The sequence below is a fragment of the Notamacropus eugenii genome, chromosome 4 (assembly GCF_028372415.1).
Source record: "Notamacropus eugenii isolate mMacEug1 chromosome 4, mMacEug1.pri_v2, whole genome shotgun sequence".
Lineage (NCBI taxonomy): Eukaryota > Metazoa > Chordata > Mammalia > Diprotodontia > Macropodidae > Notamacropus > Notamacropus eugenii.
This window is the reverse complement of record NC_092875.1, coordinates 27,263,162-27,279,125: the sequence shown is the minus strand read 5'-3', so window position 1 is coordinate 27,279,125 and position 15,964 is coordinate 27,263,162. Positions and strand designations below refer to the sequence as shown.

At 38.7% G+C, this 15,964-nt stretch overlaps 1 protein-coding gene across 1 annotated transcript in view; it reads right to left on the bottom strand.

Moving 5' to 3' along the window:
* The window catches only part of TAOK3 (TAO kinase 3), a 236,691-nt gene that overhangs the window by 103,685 nt on the left and 117,042 nt on the right, over positions 1–15,964 (bottom strand). Inside the window, exons 4-8 of the mRNA XM_072600303.1 lie at positions 9,159–9,230; positions 8,609–8,710; positions 4,915–4,960; positions 2,482–2,578; positions 965–1,078 (exon numbers count right to left, since the gene is read on the bottom strand). Of these exons, the coding sequence (XP_072456404.1) occupies positions 965–1,078; positions 2,482–2,578; positions 4,915–4,960; positions 8,609–8,710; positions 9,159–9,230 (431 nt within the window). The remainder of the gene's footprint in view (positions 1–964; positions 1,079–2,481; positions 2,579–4,914; positions 4,961–8,608; positions 8,711–9,158; positions 9,231–15,964) is intronic.

The following is a 15,964-nucleotide window of genomic DNA, read 5'->3' as shown; positions in this document are numbered from 1 at the left end:
CCACCACATCCCAGATATAGGGAATTTCAAGAGAGGGAAATGCCATCCACCAATGTATCTGCTCTATAGTTGTCTAGGCATACAAAGAGATTAAGTGACTTGCCCAGGGTTACACAGCAAGTAACCCTGTGTAACCCTGGTCTTGAACCCAGGCTTGGATGACTTCAAGGATGTATCTCTCTCCCCTATACATAAATGACAAACAACTTATAAAGTGACTTATGGTGCTATACCAAGGAGTACTATGGACTCCTATGGTATCATGAACAAGGAGTCATTAGAAACAGATGGTACACATCTCCAACATTGAGGTATTTCCTTCTGTTCTTGGATGGCCAGAACTTTGTCCTCTAGAAGCTCTGGGGATTAATTAATTTTGTCCAAAATTTGGTACAGTATGACGTACCAGGGAAAGCTCACCGATAAGATAAACAGAAAATTCAAATGATGCCTCAGTTCCTCATTAGACAAGTGATTTTTCTACTCAATCATTTTCCAAGATGAAGTTAAGTTCCAGTCTCTAAGTGATGGGAGACAGAGGAATAGGGTAGGAGATCTATGCAAATTGGGATTAGGAGGAAGAAAAATCATCTTAGAGAATTCAAGTAGAAATGGATCTTGGAGTTCCTTCACTGAGCAGGTAGCATTTGTACTTGTTGGCAGAGTAGAGAATGCTAAAGTAGACTCCTTGTAGACGCCTAGAGCTTTTGACTCAAAAGGAAACACCAAAGGAAACACCAAACCTAGGTGTGGTCCCTAGCTAGATCACTCTGATCAGTTTACATGAAGCAGCACTTAGAGCCACGTGGGCTGTCCTCACTACTCTGGTGCTGATGCCCTGGTTTTTCTCTGGTCACTCCTGTCCTTTAAGCAAAGTTCATAACAGTACCAGCTTTTAAAAATGGAGTCTGCCCCATTCACTGATGGGATTCAAAAGCTGTCCTGGCTTGTCAGTGCTACTTACCAGTAAGGTGTCCCCACAAAGGAGTTGGCAGGAGATGCTATCGACGCGGACCCAAAATCAGCTAGCTTCACCTGACCTGGCTCTGTTAGGAGAATGTTTCCAGCTTTAATATCCCTGGAGGAAAAGACAGGAGAGAGAAAACAAAATACCACCTTATCCATTTTGATTAAGGAGTAGGTTAGACCATGCAATTAATAAGACAACAAAGTTGATTAAACCTTTGTCAGATAACCAGAAGGGGATTTAGTAATTACTGCTTGCTCTTAGGGGGTCCAGATTCCAGGGGGTACTTAGGGGGTCATAGTACTTACTTAAAGGGACAGCTTCCTTTAAGGGGAGAGAATTCTGGGAAGCACAGTGCCAGACACAGATGGAAGGGAGACTTGTGGAAACCATGGTTTATTTGCTATCCTAGGATGCTTTGCTATCTTTTTAATATAGAAGTTGACCTAGCTGAATGCCTTGGGTGGGGAAAACTTGTGCCATTTGTAGCAACCTTTTTCTTTACCAATGTCACTGACCTTTTCTAGTAGAAACACCATTTAGGTCTTCCTGTTTACTACCTACCAATAAACCTCACCTGGAAACATTTCATTTCTCTCTTGTTCAAGCTCCTTTATCTCCCTCTTTCATGGTAATTATGACTCTAAGACAGATATATATATAAGGTGCTATTAAAAATACCTTATAATAAAGAGAAAACCCTGAAAGAGCAAAATGAACCTGTCTCAAGGTTAAGAAACTGTCTTTTGTTGTACTGTACAAAGCAGAGGAACTCAAGGTTGCTCAAGCAGATGGTGGGGAGGAGAAAAGAAAGAGACAGTAAAAAAAAACCTGATTGTTCATTCTCTCTTAAATGGGTCAATGTGGGGCAAGAATGGGCTGGAAATCTTAGAATCGAGAGCTGGGAGGCCCTTTAGAGTGCATCCAATCCAACTCCTTCATCTGAAGAGCTGAGTAATACTTTATTCTCTACAAAGCCTTTAAAAGAGGTGTCATGGACACCAGGGACAGGGTTTTCACAGAAATAATAGAATCTCTGGGTGGAGAGGAACCTTAGAGCCATCTAGGACAGCTTGTATCAGATAAGAGACACAGAATGAGAAGGAGTGGACAGAAGGTCATGTGGCATAATGGAGCCTGGGAACTGTAGAAGCTTAGCGAGGAACATCCAAAGCATATTTGGAGCCCTACCATGGGGAATCCCAGACTGGCCCCTTGAGGACAGGCCCAGATCTAGCCCACAGTAAAGTCAGTGGTTATTGACTGACTGACAAACTCCCCCCAAATCCATTGGTGAAGAACAGTGGATAGGTCAAGTCTCTGTGGATTTGCAGAAGTATGGTGGCCAGAGCCAAATTCTGCTACTCTGCTCCTTGCCCTCCATGGCAAGAGGTAGCAGTTTTCTATGTGGCCTTTCTAAGTCTTCACGTACTTGAACTTTGGTCCGCAGGTTTATGGGTGAAATTCCTTTGGCTTGTTGGCAATGAGTAAATAAAGTATCCCTCCTGTCTTACCTATGAATCAACATATGAGAATGCAGGTAGGCCAGACCTTGCAAGGCACCATGGGCAATGGCAGCAATCTCTACTTCCTGAAGTGGTTTCTTATGGACTAAAGAGGAAAAGAAAAAGTGAACAGTGGGTTTTGTTAATTCCCAACACCATCTCAAATTTGCAGTTTGAAGGACAGAATCCTCCAAATGACAATTTGTGAATAAAAGACCTCAGAAACCATATATCTCAATCCCCTCATTTCAGAGATGAGGGAGCAAGGACGAGGGTGTTGTCAAAGGGAGGGAGGATGAGTGGACTTGTCCAAGGTCTAAAGGCTTCAAGAAGCCAAGGTAGGATTTGAACCCAGGGCTTCTGGCTCCAAATCTAGGGTACCTCCAAATCTAGGGTACCACCTTGCTGCTATGACACAGTACAGTCCATCTACCCTACCAGAACCCAGTATAGTCAGAAGCACACCTCAAAAGGATATCACAGCCTGGGATTGAACTTGTATTGTTTCGTGGAACCACTTGAACTCTGGAGAGAGGACAGAGCCACAGAGATGGCTGAATCCAACAGGCCAGAGTTATGTTGCACTAGTCCCTGCTGACATTTTGAGTGCCGGGAGGGTTTTTTGGTCACATTATCTTCCTCTGCTCTAAAACCATCTATAATTATTTGTTCTAACTACAGGTTTTCATTATTTGTGCACTCAGCCAGCCAGCAGTTTCTATTCAGCTAGCAAGGAGGATATAAAGAGGAGGAAAAAAAAAGCAGTTGAACAGTTTTTACTTTTTTTACAAAGTACAAATTAGAAGAATCCTTCCAGGTGCTTGACAAATTTCCAAAAGTCTTTGGCACAACAAGATTTGTGGAAGAGAAGAACAGAAAAAGTGGGCATCACTGTAGAGTACTTTGGAAATGGATTTGTCCATTCAATGCCCAGCTTCTCCTTGGGTCTCTCAAGACTCAGGGCCCTTGAAAGTTGATCTTATTTTGAGCTGCTGAGATCACATATCATACCCAGTGGGTTTAAAAAAGCACACTTGTGCCCACAAATAGCCAAAAGCAAAAGCAGCCAAAAGAGGACATGGAAGCTCAGACTTTGAGAGAACTCCAAAGGTCAGTTTGCCCAACTTGCATCTGAATGGGAATCCCCTGCCATCTTCCCTGACAGGTGGTCATCCAGATGGCACTTGAGACCTCTAGGAAGGGAAAATCTGTTATATCTTGAGAGATAGCCCATTCTACTTCTAGATAGCCCTAATTGTTTCCAAACTTCCCCCTAATATACAGATGAAATCTTTCTGTAATATCCACTCATTGTTCCCAGTTTATTTCTCTGGGGCCTGTTTCTGTTCTGGACAAAAACTCTAAGAGTCTTCCCCTACCAGACTGATTCTTTGGTAAAGGCAAACTAGGTCATCTTTTGCCTCATTTCTTACCTAGCTTTAATCATTGAATGGGTGTTGCCTCAGACAAAGTGAGACCTGGGAAAGACCTTAAAAAGGCCAAGGTCTCCCACAGTCTTGGAGCCATCACAGTGACCTATGCCTTGCCACTGGACTAGACCCTGGAGGAGAGAGTAAGGCTGATGACTTTGCACAGCTCTGTCTCACTTAAATCCCATTCACTTGCAAGTCAAGAGATCACCCTCCTGAAGTTATTGGTTGTCTTGGAGAAGGAAGGACAAACCTCAACAACAATCTGGAGCCAAGCAGAACAACGTGACCATCTTCCAAGTACATGAAGACAGTAAGGTAGGACCACCCTTTGCAATATATCATTGAACCTTTAAAGTCTAATTGTTCATCATCTTTCCTTTTTCTGCTCATCAGATTAGATGGTTTGCAGGAAGAATTTCTGTCTCCATATTCTTAAGGAAGATTTTTTTGGGGGGGGTTATAAGATTAGAGATGGTATGTTTCTTTGAATTTTGTCATCATTTCTAAACTTCATCCAATTTTAATTGATTCAGGATCTTTAGGTTACTTGACAAATAAGTTTTTTTAAATGAGTCTCTCACTCTTGGAATTGACCCAAGCCCATATTAAGGGTATTGGAGAACACTTGAAGACAACTGTCAGGTTCTGCCAACCCCCAGAGTCTTCTGTTCTCCAGGTTGAAGGTTCCCAATTCTATTATGGCATGGCTCTCACCTCTCTGGTCAACCTTCTTTGGACATGCCCCCGTCTGACCATGTCTTTTGTAATGACATGTTTCAAACCACTCCTTAGGGAGAATGATACCAACCAGAGATAGGTAGAGTGTTGTAAAGATTGCTAGTGACTTTTATGTGCAGAGCACCCATTTATAACCTGAGCATCACCTGCAGTCCCTGAGCCACAGCCACCACCAATTTATTTCCCTTAGAAGCCTATTTCATACAAAATGACAAAGGGCAAAATATATTCAAGATTACTGTGAAGCAAGAAATGTTATTTTTGTTCTTACCTTCTAATAAGTCGGAAGCTGATCCTAAGCAGTATTCCATCACTAACTGTAATAGAATAAGAGGTCAGATTAACTGGAGTCCAGGTCCCCAGTTAGGGGTTGTGTGTGTGTGCGCACAGGAGCATATGTACACTCCTGTGTGTGGCTAAAGACCAAAGTGAGACTAAGGGCTCAGAATGGGGTGGCAGAGAAGGCAGTAATAACTGATTGTGTTTCTACTTAAAATTAAGTTCTAAAGGTTAATTAGATATGAATTTCTGTCCAATTTAAAAACATAAACAAGAATCTTTGGTAAAGTAGTTAAGAAGAAGAGTGTTAAAGAAAATTCATTTTGGACAATACGTGATCACCATTCAATCCAATGAATCAATCATTCAATCAACAAACATTTATTACATACTTACAATGAGCCAGACAGTGAGCTAAGTGATAGGGGAACAAGGATAGGGATAGGAACCGGTCCTAAGATTTTATTGGTGTGGAGAGCTCTCAGGTGAGGAAACTCCCCTTCCCAATGCAGGTGGGCACCATCTCTGCGACTTACAGGTCTTACAGAACCGTTATATCACCAAGGGGTTCCTTGACCTGCCAAAGGTCACAGCCAGTAGGAGTCAGAGGCAGGGCTAGAATCCAGATCTTCCTACAGATAAAGCTATACTATTTATTTAAAAAAAGCCAAGATGAATCAACAGTAAGACAAAGGAAAGGACCAGAACACAAGACTTCCTGGTTCTGAGGCCCTGTGGTTATCCACAGTGCAAAGACTTGTCCCTTGAGGGTACAATGGGAAAACAAAGAGAGTCCCCACCTACAAGGAGCTGGTCAATTAGGATATTAATTAGTTCTATCTCTCGTTACTTGGTGGGAGTCGTAATCATAGAAGGGACTTTAATCACAGCAGCAGCTGCAGAAAGCAGACAGTCTGAAAGGCCCATGAGCACATCTCCTGTTAAACATCGCTAGACTTGAGCTGAGGTGGGCACAGGAAACAAGATTTTTGCAGACTGTGGCATGGTTCATAAGCTATGAGCCAAGAGAAGGCATACTGACAGCCAGGGAGGTAAATCAAATATATCAGTGAGCAGCAAATGATCAATACGCACATTTTCCTGAGTCTCAAACAGTATAATCTGCTATAAGAGCGCATTACACAGTGCTTAATGCTTCACATTTCCAACTACATAATCGTACTTAATCTGGCTAGGTGTAAATTCATTACAGCTGCTTAAGGGTGACAAAATGCTTCTATGTATTATCTCATTGGACATCTCACAGTAATCACTTAGGGGGAATTATTATTGTCGCCATTTTATAGAGGAGGAAACTGAAGTTCTGAGAAGACCAGTATCAGAAGTGAGGATCAAACTGCTGATTTCCAGCCTGAAGCACTTTTTGTTACGTATACCAACCTGCCTCTACAATTGCCATGGATTTCCAGTATGGATGAAAAAGGATCCTATTAGCTGTATGACCTTGAGCAAGTTACTTAACCCCAGTTGCCTCCAGAAAAAAAAACAAAGGCATAGTCCTATGTCCTCAGGGATTTATATTCTTAAAGGTAAACAGATTCTGAGGGGGAGCTGGGAAGCTTTCCTTTGAATATAGAGGAAAATTATTTCAGCTGCAGGACATGAGTTTAGTTTTTCTAATTTGGTCATTCAAAGGCATTAAACAAAAAATGAAAACAAAAAGAACAAATTTCTTTCATGGTTTTTGGATGTTTGAAATTATTGAGGTTGCTGGTAATAATAACCACTCATATTCATATATGACTTTAAAGTTTACAAAGCATTTTCTTTAAAACCCTCCAAGAGAGCAAATGATGGTATTTTATTCCCATCTTCTAGAGAAGGAAACTGAGGTTTCTATAAGGCTTATCCAGGATCACACAGTGTCAGAGCTGGGATTTCTGTCCCAAGGTTCTCTACTGCATCCAGTCTCAGTGTTTTTCAGACTATGTGGTACCACCTAATCTCAGTTTATGAAGAATTGTCCTTCCACCCCAAACCCAGGCTCCTCTACATTATCTGAGGAGAGATCTTGGGAATGGGGGCCTGCCCACATTCCATTCTGAACACTGAGTGTGAGATCTTAGAAGCAAAGAATGCTAAGGAAGACCAACTTGGAAAAAAGACACTCAAGCATACGCAAAGAGATTTGGGATGTGGGGTGTTGCTAAGGAAGTTTCATTATCATTAAAAAGTATTTTTTAAGCACCCAGGTGTTACATTAAGTGCCCTATCTGTGAATCACAGGATCTCAATTGGAAAGAGTTTGGCAGTGGTAATTTAGTCCAAGCTGTACTTAGACAGGAATCCCTTTCATAGCATCCTGAACAATTGGTCCCCCAGTCTCATCTTGAAGAACTCCATTTATGGGGAGCCCATCTTCCTCTTGGGGGCAGTCCTTTCCCTGGTGGGATGGTTCTCATGAACAGATAGGAAGGCCTTCTTGACATCAAGACCTTCACCCTCTCTCCTCAGTGCTCCTGGTTCTGTCTTCTGGGTCAATAAGAACAAACCTAATCATTATATCCATGGTGTGAACTCAAGAGAAAAGGTCCCTGAAGACTGCACATTAACTTAGAAAACCACACACTAACATTATTGTATTTATTTTGATAAATATTTGCCAAATACACTTAAATTTGGTTTTTGGTGGGGGGGGCACACAGAAGCTTGGTAACTCTGCTTTGTTAACAGTCATTGAATTCAGTGATAGCCTGTGCTTAGCAGATCTCTCTGACTTAAACATGCCCAGTTCCTTCATGTGATCCTCAGCCCACCCCACCCTTCCACCCTTTCCCACTCTGGACAAAGAATCATTTATTAATATCCTGAGTTCAAATACAGTCTGACTATAGCACAATAGAGTGGGACAATCGCCTCTCTTATTCTAAACACTGGATGTCTAGATGATGCTCATTTGGCAAACACAGAAATGGCAAGTGAAACATTGAATGGAGGAATGTACTTAATAAATTATGGTTATGAGAATTGTGAGATGGAAGCAAAAACCCACTTGCTGCAAGTTAGGTTCTCACCTCCACCTTTCTTTAAAATATCCTGATGGATCTAACTTTTTCTTGTTCCTTGTGTGTCACTCCCCTGCTGCTCACACCTTCCCATTGAGATTACCTCCCATTTACATGGTATATACCTCGAGTGCCAGGTGTAAGCATGTGAGCTCCCTGAGGGCAGGGACCACAGTAGTGGTTTTTGTGTTGGGTTTTTTTTTTGGTCTTTTTTGGTATACCAACACAGTGCAAAGAACATAGTAAGAGTGAAATAAATATCTGCTGACTGTTGTTGATTGAAGAATGTTTAATCTCACAAATGCACCTCATACAATACATTTTCTGTGGCTAATAAACACAAACAACAGAAATAACTAGAGGATAATATTATCAGTCACTTCAGTCCTGTCTGGTTCTTCATGGTCCCATTTGGGTTCTTCTTGGCAGAGATACCGGAGTGGTTTGTATTTCCTTCTCCAGCTCATTTTACAGATGAGGAAACTGAGGCAAACAGAGTAAGGCCCTGGATCACACAGCTATTAAATATCTGAGGTTGGATTTGAACTCAGAAAGACAAGTCTTCTTCATTCCAGGCCCAGAACTCTATCCACTGTGCCACCTAGCTGCCCTTGTAGGGTAGTGGTGAGCAAATAAATAGCAAAGTTACCTCTGACTTACCCAGGCAGTGTGCTCTTTCAAGTAGCAGCCCTTATATTCAATGGTGTTGGGGTGCTTCAGCTGACGTAAAAATTTGACTTCCTTAAGAATATCCTGCCATTTCTGTGGTGAAGCAGAAAAGAATTTTAGTTCAAACAGAAAAGGCTTTTCAAATGTTCATATCTACAGCATCACATTCAATATTGAAAACATCTATATAGCACATATGCTAAACAGCAACTTAGGACATTGCATAAACCATGAATATGTTATATGAACTTTTATTATTACTTTAATTCAAATATGCAAATGCAATCTCTCATGCAACATATGAGAATAGAGCCATTCGACTAACCCTGATACTATCTGCATTGCCTCTGACTTAATTAAATCCACTTCAAAACAGACTGGAGTGAGCTAGACCAATGGGCATACTTGTTTCAGCCTTGTGTGGAAAGAAAAAAGATGTGTTAAAGGAATGTCTGAAAAACTCATTCCCGCTGTCACAGGAAAGCCCCTGTAACGTGCTTCATTTAGGACCCGTTTAAATACAGAATTGCCTTGATCTTACCTCATTGGTTTGTTTCCCAGTGTAAGACATTTTCTTAATGGCCACCACTTCATTGGTGTGGGAATTTGTGGCCTACACGAAGAGGAGCAAAGGGAAATGAGAATTAGTAGGAGACGAGGGATGTGAGACGAAATATTAAACTTGTAGGTTTTTCTATGACCTCTTAAAACTCTGGCTCACAGAACGGAGAGGTCCCACCTTTGGAAATCTATCCATCTCGGCTCCTTGGACGCACCAAGACAGAACTTTGGCCCAACTTTATGAGACATCTTCACTCTCTTCCTTTTGCCTCCCATACAGTTTGCATAAAAGTAAAATGATTCTACAATCAACAATTGCATCTGTACCAAGAACTCCAATCTTGTTTTTCCCAGTAGATTGATTTTTTTACATGGAAAATTTGGAAGGTAATCGATTGTGGTGTCTAAGGTTCTCATAAAACTGCCATAGCTTACTCCTACCCCCACCAACCAATGTAGTTTTTAACTAAAGCAAACTACTTGTGTAATCTTTCTCCTTGCTCTCCCCGCCCTGCCTCCGTGTATTTAAGAGCTTTAAAAATAATTTCTCCAAGATTTTAGAAAGACAAACTTGAGATATGAAAAGACCATCTAAAGTTGACCATCTTTTTTACTGTCTCTCTCCCTCCTTTCTTTCTTCCCCTCCCTCCCTCCTTTCTTTCTTCTCCTCCCTCCCTCCTTTCTTTCTTCTCCTCCCTCCCTCCTTTCTTTCTTCTCCTCCCTCCCTCCTTTCTTTCTTCTCCTCCCTCCCTCCTTTCTTTCTTCTCCTCCCTCCCTCCTTTCTTTCTTCTCCTCCCTCCCTCCTTTCTTTCTTCTCCTCCCTCCCTCCTTTCTTTCTTCCCCTCCCTCCCTCCTTTCTTTCTTCCCCTCCCTCCCTCCTTTCTTTCTTCCCCTCCCTCCCTCCTTTCTTTCTTCTCCCCCTCCCTCTTTTCTTTCTTCCCCTCCCTCCCTCCTTTCTTTCTTCCCCTCCCTCCCTCCTTTCTTTCTTCCCCTCCCTCCCTCCTTTCTTTCTTCTCCTCCCTCCCTCCTTTCTTTCTTCTCCTCCCTCCCTCCTTTCTTTCTTCTCCTCCCTCCCTCCTTTCTTTCTTCCCCTCCCTCCCTCCTTTCTTTCTTCTCCTCCCTCCCTCTCTCCCTCCTATATTTCCACTTAAATGTAATTAGACCACATTATTACCTAATAGTTTATTAAGGGTTATTTATAATCAATGATGATTTGCAGTCAGAAAAGTAGGGGAAAAAAAGAAAACTCAACCCAATGATGAGCTTTAGCTATCCAAACCAAGAATAACATTTACAAAGTGGTGGTTCATTGAACTTGACAAGTTCACCTGCCCACCAAAGCATCCAGTTTACTGAGACTGTCAGAAAATCATCTATGGAGGGAAGGGGTGGAAAATAAAAGTCTGGAAATATCACTGGAAAATCAGTTTCTTGTGGGTCTATCTCTAGTTTCACAGAATTTCCAGTCTTACCTTAACAAGGGTGTAACTAAGAGTTACTTAAGTTTATCCTTCCTTCAGTTAATTTAAATAAAAAATGAATTTTTGCTGGGAAGAAAAATACTCTCAATGGCCTCTCATCAGCCCAACATAAACACATGAAGCTCCTCAAACATCCCAATCAAAGATTTGAATTCAGTTTGAATCTAGAAGCCAAACTCCATGTTAAACCCCATTCTGAAAGACTAGCCTTAGTAGTTCTAAATAAAAGAGTGGATGGACTTCAACAGCAATTGTTAAGAGAAGCATATTGAAAGGTTACATAGCTAAGGCTTCCAAACAATATTAGAGCAAGCTTCCACTGTGTCAGACATTTTAATCTAATTCCACAAACTGTTATGGAGCTCCTACTATGTGAAAAGCAGTGTTCTGGGTGGAGATCACATCAGCTTTTAGGCCTACATGATGAATTGAATCCATTTATATCAGGGTTGAAGAGAAAGTCATAGAAACATAGATTTAAAACAGTGGTGTCAAATTCAAATAGAAACAAGGCCTCTAGGCCACAGTCTGACTTAGGAAACCACACAGGTTTATCTGTTCTTTTTTTGTTGTTGTTGTTGTTAATATATCAACACACTAAAATCAGATGGGAACGACATTTTGATTTGGTGTAAGCCTATGGGCTACATGCAGTCTGCAAGCTCTATGTCAGACACCTCTGCTTTAGGCTGGAAAGGACTTTAGAGCTGCACCCTCCCATTTCACACATGAGGAAACTGAGTGACACAAGGGATTTGTCCAGGGACACACATCTACAAGTGTCTGAGGAAGGATTTAAACTCAGGTCCTGATTCTGGCACCATTTAAAATAATTTCAGTATCATTTAATGTAGAATGTTTTCCAGGATATAAAATATAAATGGATAATTCAACTAGGCCGGGGTGGGGAACCTGTGGTCTCGAGGCCACAGGTTCTCCATCCCTCAACTAGTCAATAGGAACAATACTGCCAGAAATAAATGACTGAATTTTTTATTTATTGAATATTATATTATATCTTCAGAATCTATCTTTGCCTTAGTTAAGACTCAACTTCATAGCCTTTTTTGCTTTAAATTTCGTAAAGAACTAATAAGTATGTGGACCTCTGCTAGATTCTGGGGAACAGAGATGAAAATAAAATCACACACACATAGTGATGTGTATATACAGAGTAAAGGAATTTTTTGAGGAAGAGGAGGAGGAGATGCTAGCCACTGGATGGAGGAGGGAAAAGAAACTGAATTGGAGATTTCATCACTTCTTATGACTCAATTAGAATCCACATTCATATACCATGATTTGTTTAGCTATTCTCCAACAGGTCAATGTCCCCTTAGTTTCCAATTCATTGTTGCTACAAATATTTTTATACACAAGGATGTTTTCCTTCTTCCTCTGATGTCTTTAGGGAGATCTGTGTAAAAGGGGTTTTGCTGAGTTAAAGGGATGAATAGTCTAATGACATTTTAGGCACAGTTTGAAACTGCTGACCAGAATGGTTAGACCAATTCACTATCCTACCATCAATGAACAAGTGTACTTGTTTTCCTCTGGCCCCTTGAGTTTGGCTATTTTTCTGTCTTCCATCTTTGCCAACATAATGAGTAATATGTGGAGCCTGAGTTACACTTTGAAGGAAAAGAAAGATTCTGAAAGGTGGAGGTAAGGAGAGAAAGGCTTTCAGATATGGGTGATAGTCTGTGCAAAGGTGCCAAGGAAGGAGATGAATATTACATATGAGAAAAAGCAAGTAGCTGTTTGGAATGTAGAATATATGAGAGGGAATGATGTGTCATCAGTCTGGAAAGATAGTCTACAACCAAATGATAAAAAACTTTAAATGCCAGATAGAAGAGTTTATATTTTATCCTGAAAGTAAGAAGGAATCAACTGAAGCTTTACAATTTTTCTTATTTTTGTCCCTTCTGACAATGGAACAGCAGAAGAAAACCCTTGTAATGAATACACACAGTCAAACAGAGTGACTTCTCTCTATGACCATGCCTAAAAATGGGATCATTCTGAACTTTGAATCTATTGCCTCTCTGACAGGAGGTGGGTACTATGTTCATCACCAGTTCTCTGGAGTTATAATTTGTTATAGCACTCATCAGAGTTCTAGAGTCTGTCAAAATAGATTTGTTTATAATGTTGTCCTTGCATCATTTTTTTCCTAATTTGGCACACTTTGCTTTTTAATCAATTAATAGAGGTCTTCTCAGTGGCATTTATTCCCATTTTTGTAAATATGAGTGATTTTGAAATTAATTTCCACATAATTATTGATGGTTTGGATTTCCTAACTGGAAAACTGCTTGTTCATATCCTTTGACTCTCTATTGGGAAATGATTTTTTGTCCTATAAATATGAATCAACTCCTTCTACATCTTGGATAGGAGATGTTTATCAGGGAAACATGCTTAGTTTTTTTTCTTTTCATTTTCCAATGTTCCCCCAAAGATTTGCTTCCCTTCCAGTTGTAACCACATTGCTTGTGCTCAAGCAAAAACTTTTAAAATGTCATGCAATCAAAACTGACCATTTTATTTTGCGTGACCTTCTCAGTTCCTTGTTCAGTTATGAAATCTACCCTTACTCATAGATCAGAAAGGCAATTTCTTCCTTGCTTTTATAATTTGTTTATATTATCATTTTCTATGTCTATTCATGTATATCTTTGGAACTTATTGTGGTATAGAGTGTAAGGTGCTGGTATATATTTAATTTCTTCCAGAGGGCTTTTCGGTTTCCCCAGCAATTTTTAAAAAATGATTCCTGTCCCCAGTAACTGGGGTCTTTGGGCTCATCAAACACTATGCTACTGTGTTTGTTTGCTTCTGTATGGTCTACATCTACTTATCAACCTTTATTTTTTAGTCAGTAACAATCATTTTGATGATTAATGCCTTGTAGTAGTTTGAGATCTGATTCTGCTAGTCCTATTTTTTTCTCACTTTTTCATGATAACTTTAAAAAATTTTTTGACCTTTTCTTCCTCTAGATGACTTACATAATATTTTTCTTTGTCTCAAAATTATTATTTGGTAATCTGGTACAGTACTAAGTAAATTAATTTAAGTAATTTAGTAATATTTATCATATCAGCATCACCTACCTATAGACAATGACTATGTTCCCAATTATTTAGGGTTTTGTTCTTTATTGTTTTTGGTTGTGTCCCAGTAGATAGACACTCAAATATTTTTTGCCATCTTAGTTATTTTGAATGGAATTTTGTTTTTTGTCTCTTCCTTCTGGGTTTAGATTGTGAGCTCCTTAAGGGTAGGGACCATCTTTTACCTCTTTTTGTATTTCTAGTGCTAAGAATAGTGCCTGGCACACAGCAGGAAAACAAACGTTTATTGACTTGACTTTTGTTGATAAGATACAGAAATAGTGATGATTTTTGTGGATTTGTTTTATATTCTGCAACTTTGTTGAATTTATGAGCAGTTTCAATTAATTTTTAGTTGACTCTTTAGGACTCTCTAGATAATTATATCATCTGTAAAAAGTGAGTATTCTCTCCTCTCTGCCTCCATTTATTCCCTTGATTTCTCTTTCTTCTCTTATTTTCATAGCAAGAATTTCCAGAACTAATAGTAGTCGTGATAATGGGAATCCTTATTTTACCTCTGATTTTATTGGAAAGACCTTTAAATTTTCTTCATAACATATAATGCCTAGTCTTGGTTTCTGACAGATGTTATTCATTATATTAAGGATTATATTAAGCATTTATTCCTATACTTTCTAAGAAAATGCACACACACAGAGAAATAAGTGTTGGATTTTGTTCAAAGCTCTTTCACATCTATTGATATAATTATTAAGTTTTACTATTTACATTGACAATTTTTTTTAACGTTCACAGTTTCCCTTATATTGAGCCAATCCTGAATTACAAGTATAAATCCTCATTACCATATATAATCATTTTAATATAACATTCAAAATTTTTATGTCAACCTTCATTGGGGATATTAATCTATAGTTTTATTTTTGTTTCATCTCCTTCTGGTTTAGGTATCAAGATTAAAACAGGTTACATAATATTGGTGTTAACTATTCTTAGAATAGAAATCACTTGAAAATCCAAGAGGCCTGGAGGTTTTGTTGTTTGTGAGTACATTTATGACTCGTTTAGCTTCTTTTTCAAATAGTGGGCTATTTAACCATTTTTTCCCCCTGCTAAAATGGGTATTTTATATTACTGTAAATATTTATCCATTTCATCTAAGTTAGAAGTTTTGTTAGCATAAAATTAGGCGAAATAATTTCCATAATTACTTTACTTTGTCAATTGTTGGAATTATCCTTTTGCATTTTTGATAAAATTGATCTTCCTCTTTTTTTGAAGCAGATTAGCTATTTATCTATCTTTCTAGTACTTTTTTCAATAAAGCAGCTCCTTGTTTTATTTATCAATGCGATTTTTTTTTGCTTTCAATTCTTTAGTCTCTGATTTTTAGAAGTTTTACTTTGTTGTTTAGTTAGATTTACCATTTTCTGCTGCATATCTAATTCATTGATTTGTTCTTTCTTTTCTTGTTGATGAAAGAGTTTTAGAGATACAAATTTTCTCCTAAGAATCACATTAGCTATATTCCATAAGTTTTGGTATGTTGTTTCATTAATGTCATTTTTTTTGGATGAAATTTTCTATTGTTTCTATACTTTTCTTTTTTGATTCACTAGTTCCTAAGGTCATGTTACTTAGGTTCCAATTGATTTTTAATCCTTTCCTCAAGGGACTTTTATTTAATATAATTTTTATTGCAAATGACCAATAAATCATGGGTTGAATATTTCTAGTTTTTTGTATCATTGGTGAGGTCTATATGTTCAAATACATAATAAATTTTTTAAAGATGCATGAATGGCTGAGAGGTATTCTGTTCTCAATTAGTAATTACCATGTATCTACTCTCTTTTTCTAAAGTTTTATTCAAGTCCTTGAATTCTTCTGTGCTTATATTTTGGTTAAATTATTTCAGGTCTGCAAAGGGTATGTTGAATTTCTCTAAAGTTACAGTCTTAATGTCTATTTATCCCTGCCATCTGATTAACTTTTAAGTGTTTCATGTATAGATATTATATATTGATACTGATTCAATATTTACGGTGACTTTAAGTATAATGCAGTTTCTCTGAAATGTAATTTTATTATTTGTATATTTAACACAGATGCACCTGAAATTGTGATCACTACCTTTGGTTTTGAGTTCAGATAAGCATAATAGATATTACTTAAGTCTTTCATTTTAATTCTATGTAAATTTTTATGTTTCAAGTATGTTT